General features: G+C 35.0%; 2 protein-coding genes across 4 annotated transcripts in view; one reads left to right on the top strand and one right to left on the bottom strand.

The window, feature by feature from the left end:
* Positions 1–4963: 4963 nt before the first annotated feature.
* Positions 4964–17654, top strand: part of LOC127869523 (SWI/SNF-related matrix-associated actin-dependent regulator of chromatin subfamily D member 1-like) — a 61963-nt gene continuing 49272 nt past the window's right edge. Inside the window, exon 1 of the mRNA XM_052412157.1 lies at positions 4964–5130. Coding sequence (XP_052268117.1) covers positions 5059–5130 — 72 coding nt within the window. The 5' untranslated portion in view covers positions 4964–5058. The remainder of the gene's footprint in view (positions 5131–17654) is intronic.
* LOC127869521 (cytochrome P450 2C31-like) overlaps positions 10976–17654 on the bottom strand; it is a 149296-nt gene continuing 142617 nt past the window's right edge. For all 3 annotated transcript variants that reach the window (XM_052412155.1, XM_052412153.1, XM_052412156.1), the window contains exons 6-9: positions 16129–16281; positions 15259–15363; positions 13272–13370; positions 10976–12875 (exon numbers count right to left, since the gene is read on the bottom strand). In XM_052412155.1, coding sequence (XP_052268115.1) covers positions 12640–12875; positions 13272–13370; positions 15259–15363; positions 16129–16281 — 593 coding nt within the window. In that variant the 3' untranslated portion in view covers positions 10976–12639. The remainder of the gene's footprint in view (positions 12876–13271; positions 13371–15258; positions 15364–16128; positions 16282–17654) is intronic.

The following is a 17654-nucleotide window of genomic DNA, read 5'->3' as shown; positions in this document are numbered from 1 at the left end:
ATATTATATTTGATATTATTAAAAAGGAATAAATAAATGAAGGGATATGTGATCATATTTTTAACAAAAGCCTTAACAATACATTACACCTTACGGATCTGTTCAGTACAGTGAAATGTTTTTTTAAGGAAAAGGCTTTCTGCCCTTAATATGTAAAGCGGTAATGAGATATTTCGGGTCACTTAAACATGATGCAGAACCAACGGGGTTTTCAGGGGGTTACACACGAGCTAGACAGAATGTAATCACACCGTTTGGAACTTTATTTTGCAAATATCTCAAGTTACTGAAATACATTTGCAAAAATCGTTCGTGCATAAAATACTCTTTTTCTTGCAGTTTGTGCCGATATCTTAGGGTACAAGAATAAATCCTTGAATACGTCTGAAATCGGTGACAAAATTTCACCTTGCGTGACGCATAGTCGTCCAGAATACATGGAGTTTTTTAACAAGAACACGGGCTTATTGAATATAGTAATTCAGATGTTTTTTCACATTGCCATAAGCAGCACAACAATCTGTCTTTTTTGCACCAGTTGAAATATGTTTTATACGAACTCATTAATTGAAGTCTGTTTGTATTGCAGATTCATAGCATATTACACATCACTTACACATTCGTAAACGGTTAAAATGATTGAAAGTATAAAAGCAAAACTATTATTTTAATTATCAGTCACCTAAAGTTGCGAACAGAGATATGTTCATACACACGACTCAATGCATATTTCGCGCTTGAATTCATGTACATAGTTGCTAAGACTTAATTTAAGAGTTGAAGTTGTCATTTTGGCAACAATATTTATTGACAACACGTATTTTTTAAGACCGAAATAGCTGTGAGTACTCCTTTCAGTTATGCGTTTGCTTCAAACACAAGTATTTCTTTATTGAATGTTATTATTCGAAGATAATTATACAGATTATATCAGCATATAAAGTCTGAAGTAAACTATGCGATTTTTAGCGTTAACCGTTCCGGAGATATTAATTAGCGAAATGTTGAAAGATTTATGGCCGATATACAGTTTCTCTGAAAATCAGATATCTTCCTTTGGTTAAAACTTTATTATTTCTTTATAAAAACTAAAATAGTTCCGGATATACCCATTAAGAAAATGTAAGAGATTCAATGCCGAGGCAGATTTGTTTGTTGAATAGTACATATCTTTGTGTGTTTTTTTAAAGATTGATAATTTCGTTATACATATTTCTTATTTAAGTATCTCTTTTAAGGTGATGTAAAATACATAGCCGAAATAAAGTTTGTGATTTTGACTAAAATTGGTACGGAAATATTTATGAGTGAAACTCTGTAAGATTTCATGTAGAGGCAAACTTTTTTTATTAAAAAGTATCTGGTTTAATGTGTGGTTTAAACTTAAGTGTGTTTTTTCATTAATATGAAAATATTAACATCGTTTTTAACCAACGATTACCAATAAACATCAACTGCGTATATACCATTCGTTACAGGGGGCTTTTGTCGTTTTGGTTAATTAACAAAATATAAAAATAAAATCAGATTCGCAAATATTTGTTGAAGGTATGATATTTCTGAGGCAACTGTAATACTGAACATTGACCATGTTCTAAAATATCCATTATATACATCTATTGACGATTTAAAAACCTGGACATAATAAAGCGTTACAGCGCGAAATGATTGAATAATTTGGAGAGTCCTGGTATTGTCGTTATATGGTGTGATTCTACGAGGATTGCTCATATAAAGTATAAAATACATCCCACAGTGTATGAGTACGGAAGGCCACGTGGTCTAAGCGATAGACTTTTACTCCAGGGGTCAGAAGTTCGAGCCCAGTTAAGGCTTACTTTTTTTCTTTAATGTTATTCTTGTGTTTTTTTACTGGAGCTTTTTTGAATCCAATGTTCACATTTATCAATATAAACATTCCCTTTTAAAGAGATTCTTTTTAAAAAAAATACTATGGTTGTTTTTCTAAAAAGGTCAGTAAAATGGTTGTTCTTGACACCACTGATTTCGATTTGCTAATAAAATGTTTAATTATAACATACCTGGTATATACTGATATATTCATGGGACGTTATAAGATAGGAAATATAAGTTTATAACAAATTATTTAAAGTATAATATATAATTAAATGTACCTGTACATAAAATGCACGTGTAGAGTTGGAAAAAGGTGCATTTTACCAAATACTTATACTTTTTCCACATGTTAAGCCAATATCCAATTGATACAATATAAACTTCTTTTTCATGGCACATCTTTTTTCCACATTAATGGCTGGTCGTTAATGTTTACAATTATGGCATGGTTCTAAAAGACCCATTAAAGTACATCGCAGCACGACAACTCTCGGGCGCTGTTTGACCGACTGACATATCTTTCATCGCGACACGAGTCTTCTGTTCGAAGCGTCCATTAATAAACATAATATATATTAATTAAATATTAATAACTATTTTTATTATGTTATTATTTATTAAATTATTATTATTTTTGTATATACCTAATTTGTAATTTGCGCAACATTCGCAAATTTAGGTATAATAGGAGACATTTCTGCTCTACCTATTTACGTGATTATAAACTTTAAAGGGACCTCTTTAAAAATGTCGCATAATCCATAAAGAATTTGCTGGTAAAGGTTATATAAAACAACCGAATTAACACTTTTGATCAAGAAAATTAAATAAAAATTATTAGTTTATCTTCAATTAAAAAATATATAGCACTCTTTTCCCTGTGTATAAATCCTTACAGCATCATATAACACAGACGTTTTAAAACAAATATTCAAATCCATGTACTTAGTATTTATATGCTAAATAAAATCAGTTGTATGAATCTAGAAAGTAAAAATCAATAATCGTTCACTACAATTGTGATTTTGCTGTTAATTTATATCGAGTGCACCTAGATTTTCCCATAGGGCCGTCGCCCATTGAAGACTTTGGGTTAACCCAGTTATGCCTAGTGGACTCTCCCTTCCTTCTAAATTGGATCAATTTATTTCCAAAATTAGGGGTGTCTAGTATATTTATTTCTATATTTAGAACAGAAATTCCTTTAAGCAAACAGCGCAGACCCAGATGAGACGCCGCATCATGCGGCGTCTCATCAGGGTCCACGCTGATTGCCAATGCCTTTTTTCTAGACGCTAGGCACAAATGGGTTAAGAATGACATAATTGGATGCGAAATACACGAGACGCATCGTTCCAGAGACCGCCGTGATGTGGAGCACGTGGTACACTCTACCTCGGCGTGACGTCTCGACCGCCGTGATGTGGAGCACGTGGTACACTGTACCTCGGTGTGACGTCTCATGTGAAACACAAGTACGTAAAGGTTTACCGGGGGATCGAACCTGCGACTTAGAATTCTGGCACCAGTGTTACAACTTGACCACGGATCTGCTTCATTACGAATTACTTTTCTAAGCGTCATATTATGAAAGTGTCCTTTCGAACGGATCCATGCTCACAAGATGTATCGTCTTCAGTGCAGATATTTGGTTTGTTCTGCGCACAGAAATACACGGCCGTTAATTACCATCTTCTTGCGATGCCTTAGTGAAGTAGTCAATGCTACTTCCGATGTAAACCGGACATTTTAAAAATACGTGGAGAATTCTACAGGTTCAGTAGGCCGTACACTTGGAGACTTTTATAACGCAACACTTTTCAAACTTGAATATCTCAGTAATGAGGTAAGCATTTTATTTTAGAATTTTACATGCGATCGTTTGACTATTTTATGTGCAAGATTACGATAAACTCATTCATCCGTGACAATCAGGCGCTTTCGCACGTGGAGCATGTGTGATTTCATCTTTTTGCACGTGAAAATGGTCAAACGCGATATTTTTCTATTTTTATTTCAATTACTTCATTTTAGGTGGATTGATACACCAGGAAAACATACAATTATTTTAAAAATCAATATGTCTTATATTAAATTTCAGGAGCGCAACAACAATCTGCATTGTGCATGCTACCTTCCCCACTTGCTGAAGCATCCGATGGATTAATGATTTCATCGTTTGCTTGTACATATTGTAGTCGAATGATCACACGTACAATTTTAAATCAAAATATTTACTCATAACTCTGATATTTAAGTTTGAAAAATGCTGCATTCGAAAAGTCATCAAGTGTAGTACAGCGCGCTATATAATTGCAATTTAATTTCAATTTTTATCATTCTAGGTGAGTTTTTACACCAGAAAAACATAACAATAATAAGAAAAACAATATGGATTGTATGAGCACAATGTTACAAGCCAGTCGGTCATTAAGACGTGTAAGTTAATGCGTTTTACATTTCAATTATTATTTTACGATGTACGCTTTGCGAATTTTATGTTATCAATTATTCTTTTAATTTGATATGTTTGATATTTTTCCGTTGACCAATTTCAATTAAATTTGCTTTGATTATTAGATATGAGTTGAATTAGTCTGAGTCCCAAATTTCCACAAAATCCGTTCAAAGATAAGGAAGCTAATTTATTTGAATACGTGTTGCGTTAGAAAAGTCTCGAAGTGCATATATGATTTTACAACATATTTCGCATGTGATTACAAAGTCGGGGTATATAGTGCGACTAAGCGAATATTAATTCATCCACAAATGTACGAAAGCATACAATCACAACACATTTGGATAGGTGAGGACAATTATAAGTAGTGACATTGTGGAGTGTTTAAAAGCAGAGCGTTTTAGTTTGCACGTGTTACGAGCAAATATCCTTCCAATTCGAAATATAATAAATATAATGACAATTTGGGTAGACATTTGCTCTGACGCTCATTAAATTATAATACAAAAGACAATAACCCATTAATAAGCACAGATCAGTATGATTTTACGTTTGAAAGAAGGTATTACCGCTGCTAATACGGTTTGCTCTCCTATGTAACGATTTGTTTCTCAGTGTAGTGTAACCCTTTCTTTCGGCCGGTTTCTGCTCAAGCGTCGAGATGATATAGATCGTGCGAGAAAACGCGATACAATAATAGCGTCAATTAAAAACAAAGTGAAAACGACATTTCTACACATAAAATGCAGCAGCCACCGAGATTTCCGACCCAGGGACAACCGATGAGACCCTACACTCAGGCTGGATATTCTCCCGTAAGTTGCGTGTTGTAAAGTGTTTTCTTTGTGAAAATATAATGGGTAGAAAGTTGTGTTCGTACACACTAGTGTTCGTACCTTCGTGGATATATATATTTCAATACTTGTGTATAAGACAAAATTATATAGCAGTAGTATGAGTACAGGTGCTATCTAATATACAGGCAAAAGGTTATTTGATAACCACGTAATGTTATACAATTTTGGACATTATTGTGTACAAATCATGGTAATTGTTTCAATACAAAATAATGCATACAAATAATTAAATCTTTTTTGCTGAACGAAGAATTTTACATCTGCCAAGCTTTTAGATCTAATATTTTATAATTTTGTGCTTATTAAGCCTCTTGAATTCAAAGATAGTCCGGTGGCTGAGGAGTAGTGGATATGGTATATGTTATAGGTCTCGGTAGTCCAAATAATTAGACTTAATCTACCGATTACGTCTAAACGCCTAACGTCGTTTTCCTATAGCAAATTGATTTCAACTTAAACTTCAGTTTTTCTCGTTAAATCTTTGCTAATGCATAAAATTATCATTTATTAGACATAAATGTGAGCGATTACCTCTTAAATGTGTAAAAATTGTGCTTTTAAACCACTTTTGTACATTTTAAAAATAAACATACACAACACACGAAGTGTGTTTGTCGTTTATAGAATTACATTGAATTATCTTGAACGAAATTATTTTTTGAATAGGTTACACATAACCAATTGTTGTTGTACAACAAGCCACCTCACTTTTTAGCTTTCTGTACTCTTTAATTCAATGAAACATATATGTGTGTGTTAAAACTACCAGTTGTATGCATCATTAATTGTTGCGCAACGTTATGAAATGTATTCTTTAATAAAAATGTGTTTGACAGCAAACACGGAATAATACTTAGAGGGATCTTTTCACGTTTTGGTAAATTGGCAAAATTGAAAAAAGTTGCTTCAGATTCGCAAATTTTCGTTTTAGTTATGATTTTTGTGAGGAAACAGTAATACTGAACATTTACCATGGTCTAATATAGCCATTATACGCATCTTTTGGCGATTTAAAAACCTGAAAATTATAAAGCGTTCCAACGCGAAACGATTGAATAATTTGGAGAATTCTGTTTTTGTCGTTTAATTTAGTGAAACTACGAAGATTGCTTATATAAAGTTTAAAATAGGTCGCTTATACATACTTGGCAGGATGGCCGAGCGGTCTAATTGGTTTTTACTCCAGGACTCCGGGGGAAATTGGTTCGAGCCCTGATGCGGGCTACTTTTTTCCCCCTTTTTTTAAATTTTATACTTGATTGTTTACTGGAGCTTTTTAGAACCAATGTTTATATTTATCAATATAAAGCATTTAATGACGAACTTCAAAACACGCCAAAAATCTGTGAAAAGGCCCCTTTAATATTTTTTTTTAAAGAACATATGGTAGGTGTTTATTTCGATCTAATACGCCATATGAGGCCCACTAGAACAACATATTTTCATAAGAAGTCAACAAAAAGAAAACAAAAATGCAGAAATACGCACCAGCCCTATGCTCACTCGCACACACTCACAAGTAACATAAACGTACATGAAAAAAATTTAAATCATGAATAAAGGTGGAGAAGTTCATTATGAGTGAGACATAATAATCATCGAAACATAATACTGATAATCGAATAGTTCATTAAAAGCGAAAAAAGTCTCCGACACTGTATTAATGGACATACACTATACTTAAATCCTTTAGATAATTAACCTTTTCTCGTTCTATCAACCAATTTAACTCTTGTGCATACTCCTTACTCTAAATGCAAATATTATCTTGGTTTGGGGATTTCAATGTCATTTCTGTGATCATGGAGTCTAAGTGCAAGACTTAAAAAAGTATGTTGTTTCGCTTGCGGTTGTTAAAGCCAAAACGGGGCTTCCCAGCTGGCACAGCTGCTGATATTTGGCTCTGAATACTTAAACTTATTCAGACCTTATTCTTAACCGTTGCGTGTTTTACGATATCGGATTTCAGGCGGGAATACAACTCAGTGAAACTATTCAATTTCTTATACAACATTGAGAATATTAACAGTTATTGAAATTAACAATATCAGCGACATCTTTTTAAAGACCTTTTCAAGTATCGAATTTAACATGTCAATAAAATATATTAATACCAAAAAAGGTTTCATTTCATATTGTTCACATTAAACCTTTAAATGAAAGTGTCGCTTTAACTATTTTCCGTGTCTTAACTTAATAAGCCGCGAATCGTTTGCTAAAAACAGTTAACAAAAAGGGCTATACGTTCTAATTCTTAATGAAATACAAAAATAAGTATAACATAATTAATAACGTCCATAAACACACACGGCAAAATCAAAGTTTTAATGGAAAACTAATATGACATTCCACGTAAATTATTATTTTCGTCTTAAACGAATACTATATATAGAGAAACAATGTATTTATAACCGACCAATGAGGTAACATTATGCAACTTTCGATTTACACAGTGCTATATGGCAACAATATGGAATTTGAACAGTGGTAGTGTTTTAAGGTCTGGACTATCATTACTTGTAAGTTTGTATAAACATTCTTCTAATGCAATTAGTAAAATAATGTTTATATTTTATGTTTAATAATTTATTGCATGATTATTTTGAATGATTATATGAATTTGATGCCGTTAAAGCTTCCGACATGAATTCATGTCGGAACGATGCTATTGCAAAATAACGTTAAACGATATGAGGTCGATGTAAATCGACCTCATATTTATAGGAGTAAGGTCTCGGTATTGATCCTTTAAGTAGAAGCATTCTTTAGGTCACCCTTTAGAAACCAAATACTGGTCCTACCCAGGATACAGATTGTTTTATTATGTCTTAATTTAACTTCTTGAATAACCCAATTCAACAAAGGTTATCAAAATAATGTAATGTGTCAAATACATTTTTATTGTTAGGATTATCAATGTATAATGAGGTCGAACTGAGGGACAGCATACTTGTTTTGTAATTAAAATATTTCATACAAATAGGTATCTCACAGGGTTTTCTTTTGCAAACTTGTGTTGCCTACTTTAAATTCTGTCGACACTAAAAAACCAGCAATTTTAAAGCAATTCCTAAATCACATTCATAACTGCATACACTTAGTTTTTAGCTGTACATGTATATTAAAAAGTTGCATGCAAACAAAAATGTCATATAATCCATATTTGTATGCCCCCGGATCAAATGATCGGGGGTATATTGTTTTTGGCCTGTCTGTCTGTCTTGTCTGTCATTGTGTGTGACTGTCACAAAACTTGAGCCTTGGTCATAACTTTTGCAATATCAGTGATTTTTGCCCAAAATTACTGCCGATATTCGGCTGCTTCCCAATCGCAAAAATCAACTTTTTTGCCCAAAAATCTGACCAAAATTTCTAAAAAAATGACCAATTTTTTCCAATAAAGCCAATAAGATTACAATATCATTTAGCGATAATCTCGTGGAACGATTGCCAATCTAGCTTGTCGAGTAGTCGCTGAACAACCACTGACTTACGTATTGCTCGCGAATGTAGCCGAACATGATTTTACGTTGCTATCCACACATCTCACTCTATATTGCGGAGGATACTGTCGATAGTCAATGTATCCGATTGAGCACGCCTGTTTTTACACACGTCCAAGATGGCGGCAAGCAACGAGAGGTTTGCGAGGAGCAGTGAAAATGATAAATAACATTCAAATTAACAAATGATATCAAATGGTTTTTATGGAATAATTAAATGCCTGTGTCAATTAATGCAAAATACTGCGTTTGAGATATAAAAAAAACAAATATTATTAGAAATCTGCACAGTGAATGTGCGTCACGGAATCCAGTGTTGGAAAATTGGAGTTCAGTCTACTCACATTCACAAAGTTAAAGCATTTAAGATGAAAATGGTTTGAAAATGGAAAGAGACAAACATGATTTGATTTATATGTTAGTGGATCTGTGTATAATCAGATAATGATTCATATGCATATTCTGCTTTATTATGTTTGTCACCCTGTACAGTTTACTGAAATAGCATTGAACTGAGGATGTCAAGTGCAAGATATTGAAAGGCAAACAAATTTAAATAATATATTATTTTAACTCCATTCAATACATCATTAAAACAGCAAGAACACTTGCACCTGTTTGTTAATATTTGTTAATGTTTTCACCATATGATATTTAATTTAAAAATAAATCTGAATTGAATTCATACTCTTAAAGAGGTTATTATTAAATGGTGTATTTAAGAATCTATAGATTATTGCAAGTTTAATATGCATGTGAAAGGATATTAACTAAACTTTGTCTTCATTGTAAGAAGACATTAAAGCAGCACATTATAATATAAAAATGCTGTAAAACATGCACTTAACAATTTTAATTCTGTTCTTATAATCATATTTATAATGCTTAATGTTTCCCAATTTCATGGTTTATCGCACTATTTTTCCAAATTTCATGGTTTATCGCGCTAATTTTCCCAATCCAAATGGTACAGGCTGTAACAAAAAAATCACTGAATATTGATGATAGCAACCTGATATTTGGCATGAATGTGTATATGGTAATGTATGGCGCTATTAAACACCAGACCTGTTGAATCAGGTTATGCAAAAATCAACAGCTTTAGTTGAATTGAGACATAATACAAATGTAAAACAATCTGTGTTTCAAGCTTTTATAAAAAGCTAGTTGCCCAATCAGACCACCAGCTGTCGAAATTGACTTGTCCGGGCCTAAATCTACTTGTTATCACCCTGGGCAAACATTCAACCTATAATTGTTATCCCTGCTTAAATTGATCTGAGTAGTTGTCTCTTACCCCTTGATTTAGGGCCCATGCTGTCATTCAGCATCAGGTATGTATGCAAATATTGAAAAAAAATTTTTTTTATCTTTTTAAGCATAGAAATGGCAGTTATCCACAAGCATAGAAATGGCAGTTATCCACAAGAATAAAAATGGCAGTTATCCACTCCTGAGGCTGTTCCTTTAAGCTTAAAGAGTCCTCTGAGTCCGTCCAAACAGACACAATTGCAAACTTAAATCACAAAACACTGGAGCATTTTAAGACATGGAAACTGAATAACTATTGGCTCCTCTATGACAATTTAACAATATTAATGTTGCCTATGCTTTGAGGTGCAGAATTAAAACACATAAATTTGCTGTGGGCTGCATTAAAAAAGACCCCTTGACAAAAAATGTCTTGTAAGAGTTTTGAAGTAAAGATACATGTATGTCAAATTTGTGATGTAGTTCTGCATACATGTAGATATGGAGAATTTGTTTGCTATGTGTGTGGTAAATGAAATGTGCTCATATTCAACATGCCATTGATATACATGTATAGTGTTTAAAATGTGCTCCATTTGATTGACTTTTGTGATTTGTTATTCATGAAATTTGGTGGGAACATTTGTTTTTATAATATTTCAGCTAGGTTTGAAAATGGTTTCAGCGCTTGGCTAGGACATTAATTTTGTTCTAATTATATCTCAGCAGAGTTCGAAAATGGTTCCAGTTTCTTGAAAATATTGCCGCCAGATGGTGGGGCAGTTTGATTACATGTATATGGCTTTGAGAAAGCCTTGTTTACACTCTAGAAATCACTTTTATAGTCCAGTCTTCACAAAATTTGGTCAGAGAATAATGTGCTCACGGTGAGCTTTTGTGATCGCCTTTTGTCTGTCGTGCGTCGTGGGGTGTCAACATTTGCCTTCATGAAACTTAGTCAGAACAGTTGTTGTAATGATCTCTTGGATGAGATCACAAATGGTTATAGATGGTTGAAAAACATGGCCACTAACACTCTAAAAGTCACATTTATAGTCCTGTCTTTATTGAACTTGGTCAATTATATTAACAATATATAATAATAACAATTATAGTAACATAATAAACATCAACAACAAAGTGTTTAAGCTCGCACCTTTATGACAGCTTAAAATTGAGTCAAGTTATTATTAAGTCACTTCAGTGTTGTTTCTTTCTTTCAAATTACGGTCCGCTAGGGGGACCCATTCCCTATAGAAAAAAGGCGTTTTTTTGCCCGAATGGGACCTAAAAATTCCCAATAAAAGGTTTCCAAAAAATAATATTAAATATGTCTAAACATGTCATTCATCCACAAATCAAGCTCTATAAGTTGAACCTTAGAAAATATAATATTGAAATCACTTATTATTGAGGTAAAAGTATTTGTAACCATAAAATCAACGTCAATTACTCAATTATAGTCAAATGACGCGATATTACCCAATCCAAAAGAACCCGGTCCCATTCCCAAAATGGTGAAAAAACCCACTGCATTTACAAAGTCTATAATATACAAGTCTCATATCTACAGTCATATAATTATACAAGTTTCATTTATCACTGTGAGAATTATCCAACTTATCCATTTCTTTAACACCCAACAGTATGTGAAAATGTGATGAACGGTAGTGAAACATGTGACAAACAGTATGTGAAAATATTATAAATGATATGTGAAAAATGTGATGAATGGTATGTGAAAAATGTGATGAACAGTATGTGAACAATTTGATACATGGTATGTGAAAAATATTATAATGATGATGGTGATGATGATGATAATGATGATAACTGCACCACTAGGAACCAGCCCAGTGCTCAGTGGATGACAGAGTACAAGATGACATCACCCTGTGCCAACTTTGTTTGAATGACATGCTGCAGCTCAGTCAATATTTGTTCAGGTTTGAAGGGTTTTTTACTGCTCTGACTGAGTGCTCTCCCTTGCTCAGAAATTGACTTTATTATAAGTATCAGGTGTATGAAATTTCTCCATTTGTCTGGTAATTATTTTTTTCGTCAAGCCTAATTTGGCAAACAATGTACATGCATGTGAGGTTGCTGGAATTGAACTTTGTGGGAGTCTAAAGGTCAGCGTCGCATCATCTTGTTCTAGTATAAGCTTTATTGCATGTGCAAAACGAATTGTGCCAGATTAGATAGTGCGGCCTGCTCATCTGGGGCGTTAACCCTTTGAGTCGTGTTCTGAGAAAACTGGGCATAATGCATGTGTGTAAAGTGTTGTCCCAGATTAGCCTGTGCAATCTGCACAGGCTAATCAGGGACTACACTTTCCGCTTTTATGACATTTTCGGTTTAAATAAAGTCTCTTCTTAGCAAAAATCCAATTAAGGCGGAAAAACACTTTATGCACATGCACTGAGCCCATTTTTCCCAGAGCACGGTCTCCTTGTATTGTTACTACATGTACAATGTCATTCAATAACAGAGTTTGTGAGTCTAATTTGATGGGTATTTGCGGTAGTGAGGTGCCATGGGACCCCATGGTTCATCATGGCATCACCTCAAATGGAAAATAGTTGGGACGCAGGTTAAATTTCACTTTTCCGTTGAAATCCGGCTGAACTTTGGTGAAAGTTGCAGCTAATACATGTGCACCTCTTCAATAAATAGGCCTAACAAATGAATAGAAAGTATGGGAAACAAAAGTTCATCGTGGGATCACCTCCAATGGAAAATAGTTGGGACACAAGTTTAACTTCACATGTCCCTTCAAATCTGGTTTAAACGTTGGTGGAAGTCGCAGGGTGTACCTCTTCAGTAAAGAGGCAAAGCAGATTAGCAGAATGTCTTGAGCCATGTGCTGACCGAGGCATGGTCGCTTCCCGCGGGCGAATGGAATAAATGGCATCTTGTTGAATATATGTTGTGTGGGAAGTAAATGACCTTTAATGAAGAAACAAACAACCGAATTGGCACTGTTTGAATCAAAATAAGTGGACGATATTGATTTCTGATCAACAAAAAAAAAATCAATGCTTATATTGTAGTCAACAGAACAATTAAACGCTAGGTGGAATTTGATAACATACTGGAAATAATTTTCCAGAAAAGCAACCAATTATTATAAAATGCTGGTCCTCAAATAAACACACAACTTGAAGCAAAATATTCACAGAAAGAGCAATTTTTTAGAATTTTCTAATTACCATTTCTTTGGACGTAGTTTAGATAAATTAATTATTCAAACTGATCTGAGCAGGGTGTAATGAGATCGTTGAGATATTATCAAAACACTTAAAACTTCTTTTAGTTGAAATGTTTGTTGAGGTTAATTGCTACCTTTATGGTCCAGGAAACGCTCCGGCTTGAACTGGAAAGGCTCAGGCCAATGGGTCGCATCATGATGAACATTCCACTGGTTGGGCATGATGACTGTTCCTGTAAACACAAAGTGTTTATGTGAACTGCATTAGCTTATATTCACAAATACTAGAGTGCCTGACATTTTGAAAGAGATGGCTTTAACAAATTGGGCTGTGCTCTGGGAAAGGGGGCTTAACACGTGTGTGTGTTAAGTGTCATCTAAGGTTAGCCCGTGCAGTCCGCACAGGCTAATCAGGGACAACAAGGACAACAATTTTCACCTTAACAGGATTTTGGCTAAGAACAGACCTCCTTCAAAAAAAGATACCATTCAAGCGGAATGTGTTGTCCCTGATTAGCATGTGCGGACTGCACAGGTTGATCTGGAACAACACTTTATTCATAGGCATTTAGCCAAGTGTGCGGACTGCACAGGTTGATCTGGGACGACACTTTATTCATAGGCATTTAGCCAAGTGTACGGACTTCACAGGTTGATCTGGGACGACACTTTATTCATAGGCATTTAGCCAAGTGTGCGGACTGCACAGGTTGATCTGGAACGACACTTTATTCATAGGCATTTAGCCAAGTGTGTGGACTGCACAGGTTGATCTGGGGCGACACTTTATTCATAGGCATTTAGCCAAGTGTGTGGACTGCACAGGTTGATCTGGGGCAACACTTTATTCATAGGCATTTAGCCAAGTGTGTGGACTGCACAGGTTGATCTGGGGCGACACTTTATTCATAGGCATTTAGCCCTGTTTTCACAGAACGAGGCTCATCTGAATTCAATTGGTTTTGTCCATGCTGCTGTTTGGGCTGGATTGTTGTTCTTCACAAGTATAAGGTGTTTGATTATGATGCGGAAAAATCAAATAATAAAATTCTACATTGACAGGAAAGAAATTCTATTCAATTTCCTGTACAATACCTTTAACACTAAACATTACTATAAAGCTGGGATGACACATTGATATAGACAATGGAAAATATTGAGGGGTCATCAATTTTCAAAGTATGCTACAAGTACATGTTTTTGAAAAAACAAATGTCAATATGGTCTCATCTCTTTTATTATACTTTCATAGAACGTATAATAACGCATTGTGTGATTACTGATATGATAAATAACCAGTCCATTTAATTCTTTATTTATGAATCTTTACTCAAAAATGAAATATACCACAGTAACCACTATAGCTGTGTTATAATACATTTTATATATTGTTTGCCAGAGTTTGTTCCCTTTGATTGAATTTGATAAAGTGCTTGCATTGAAATAAATTATCAGACTAGGAAATCTTTGTTTATTCATTGCTATTTATTGCTTAGCTTATAATTGTTTCTCTTAGATTGTTTGGCTTAATATTCTATTTTGTTTTTAAAAGACGTCTTGCCCTTTGATTCATTTGCATATGAATTCTATTGCAGTGGTATTTGAAAAGTTTCAGTGTGCTTTACAGCAAGAAGGGTTTATCATGATAAGGCTATGGTTTTCTCAACATTTTTCTTTTAATATTTCTTGTAGTGGGTCTTTTTGGTCTTATTTGTTGCTAAAATGTGGCCCCATTTCCAATGTCAAAGAGTATTTATTTTGAACAAATGGCTGCCTAAAATGCCCAATTGAAGATTTAAAAAAATCAAGCTCTAGAAGTTAAACATTAGTAACTTATAAGTAAGTACAATAGTTAAAACACATATATTTTCACTTTATTAGTATTTTTTAGCCAACATACAACAACACCATTTTCCCCATTTTTGTGAAAAAAACTCTATTTTTCCTTTTCCAAAGTGTTCAGGCCTCGTTAACAGTTGGTGGAAAAAAGGCTGATAAGCTTCCATAGAAAATCACATTTGTTTGCACTGATTGGCTAGTGAGGCTCTGCTTATTTCCTTTCCTTTGTATAACAGTGGTTTCTACCTTTCAATGGCCATCATTCAATATATATGTGCATACCTCTGGGAATCCTGTACCCGCCTATCTCTATGTCTCTGGTGGCCTGGCGGGGGAGTCCCACAGCGATTGGAGTGACGAGACGCAGGCATTCCAGGATTGTGGCCCCTGAAGAGACGTAAAATGACATGAAGTGAGCCGCGTTCTGGGAAAACTGGTCTTAATGCATGTGCATAAAGTGTCGTCCTAGATATGCCTATGCACAGGTTAATCATGGACGACACTTTCTGTTTTGAAGGTGTTTTTCGTTTAAGGGTAGACACTTCCTCGCGAAAAACATGTCTAGGCGGAAATTGTCGTCCCTGATTAGCCTGCACAGACTGCTCAGGCTAATCTGGAACTAAGCTTAATGCACATGCGTTAAGCCCGGTTTTCCAAGAACAAGGCAAAAGTGATAAAAAAATAGCAAAGTCTCCAAGCCTGTATCTGAACATTTTGAGCCAGGCTATGCTTGGTTATGTTCACACCGCTTTATATAAGGTGGTTTACTATATATTGCTTAGTGTGATGTATTGATGTAAAAATTCCGGCTTGTTTGATCGAACTGTATCCAGACATCAGCTGGGTTTATTCAATCTTCTCAAGATATTCATTTTTTATGTGGCCATACTTTGGTTGAATCATGGTTTTCATCGCTATCAGAGTTATGGGCCTTGGTCAGTGACTTTTACAGTGAGTGCGGTAATTTGTTACATGGGGATTACTTGTATAGTGAAGGTCCTACAGAGTTATTGGTTTGGTCGGTGATTGTTCTATGGTAGGTGTGGTTAATTGCTACATGGAGCTTACTTGTGTAGTTAAGGTCCTATGGAGTTATTGGTTTTGTAGGTTACTGTTTTAAAGTGGGTGCAGTTAATTGCTACATGGACTTACTTGTGTAGTGAAGGGCCTGTTTCGACTGCAGGATGTCGGCGTCTGGGTCAGTGATGACGGTGTCAACCTCTTCCTGTATCCGACACTGAACATCAGGGTTGAGGGAGAGGTGCAGCATCATCCACAGTGTCATATCCACGGTTGTGTCACAGCCTGACACATAAACACTGGTTTTGTATTTGCGCCAAGAGTTGTCCTATATTAGCCTGTGCAGTACAACACTCTCTGGCTAAACTGGATTTTATATTAAAAATACTTTCTATAAACTAAAAATACCATAAAGCAGAAAGTGTTGTCCCTGATAAGTCTGTGTGAATGGCACAGGCAGAAAGTGTTGTCCCTGATAAGTCTGTGTTGTCCCTGATACATGTAAGTCTGTGTTGTCCCTGATAAGTGTGTGTTGTCCCTGGTAAGTCTGTGCGTTGTCCCTGATAAGTGTGTGTGAATGGCACAGCAGAAAGTGTTGTCCCTGATAAGTCTGTGTTGTCCCTGATAAGTCTGTGTGAATGGCACAGCAGAAAGTGTTGTCCCTGATAAGTGTGTGTGAATGGCACAGCAGAAAGTGTTGTCCCTGGTAAGTCTGTGTTGTCCCTGATAAGTGTGTGTGAATGGCACAGCAGAAAGTGTTGTCCCTGATAAGTCTGTGTTGTCCCTGATAAGTCTGTGTGAATGGTTGTCCCTGATAAGTCTGTGTGAATGGTTGTCCCTGATAAGTCTGTGTGAATGGTTGTCCCTGATAAGTCTGTGTGAATGGTTGTCCCTGATAAGTCTGTGTGAATGGTTGTCCCTGATACGTCTGTGTAAATGGTTGTCCCTGATAAGTCTGTGTGAATGGTTGTCCCTGATAAGTCTGTGGGAATGGCACAGGCTAATGATAAGTCTGTGTGACTGGCACAGGCTAATCTGGGGCAAAACTTTATGCACATTCATTAAGCTCAGTTTTCTCAGGAATGCAGTGTCATTCTCAATATTAAAGTCTTTTTTGCAAAAAAATAACCACACTTATTTTCTTATTTAGTCATAACAAAGTGAATTTTCCCAATCCAAAGTGACTCGGCCCCCTTCCCAAAATGGTGAACAAAAAACACAGGGTAGGCATACATTCTAAATTAAATTCACACAACAAGATTACATCTCTCTCTTTCACATTTTTGTGAACGTCTTATACATAATAGCATACAATTGTTAACTTACAATTTACATTTAAGCCACTACTTTGAGAAAAAATCTTTTGTGGATGTGATTTTTTGGTTACTTTTTTTTGTTGTGTGTGTGGGGAGTGAATACACACGTTTTTCTATTTGGAATGGGGCAGTATAAGGGCCCAAAATTTTAAGAAAAAAACTGTTGCCTATAGACTAAACTAGCTGTATTACTGGAGTGTATACTGATTGACGTATCACAGATATTCCAAAGTGTGTATGTACTTAAAAAATAGAATTTGGTCAATGTTTTTTTTGCTGGGTATGAAATAAGAACAGCTCTTCAATCTTGTGCTGATTAACGTAACTGTTTGTGATAAAATA

The sequence above is a fragment of the Dreissena polymorpha genome, chromosome 2 (assembly GCF_020536995.1).
Source record: "Dreissena polymorpha isolate Duluth1 chromosome 2, UMN_Dpol_1.0, whole genome shotgun sequence".
In the NCBI taxonomy this organism is placed as follows: domain Eukaryota; kingdom Metazoa; phylum Mollusca; class Bivalvia; order Myida; family Dreissenidae; genus Dreissena; species Dreissena polymorpha.
The sequence above is the reverse complement of the archived record's forward strand: the minus strand, read 5'-3'. Positions and strand labels throughout refer to the sequence as shown.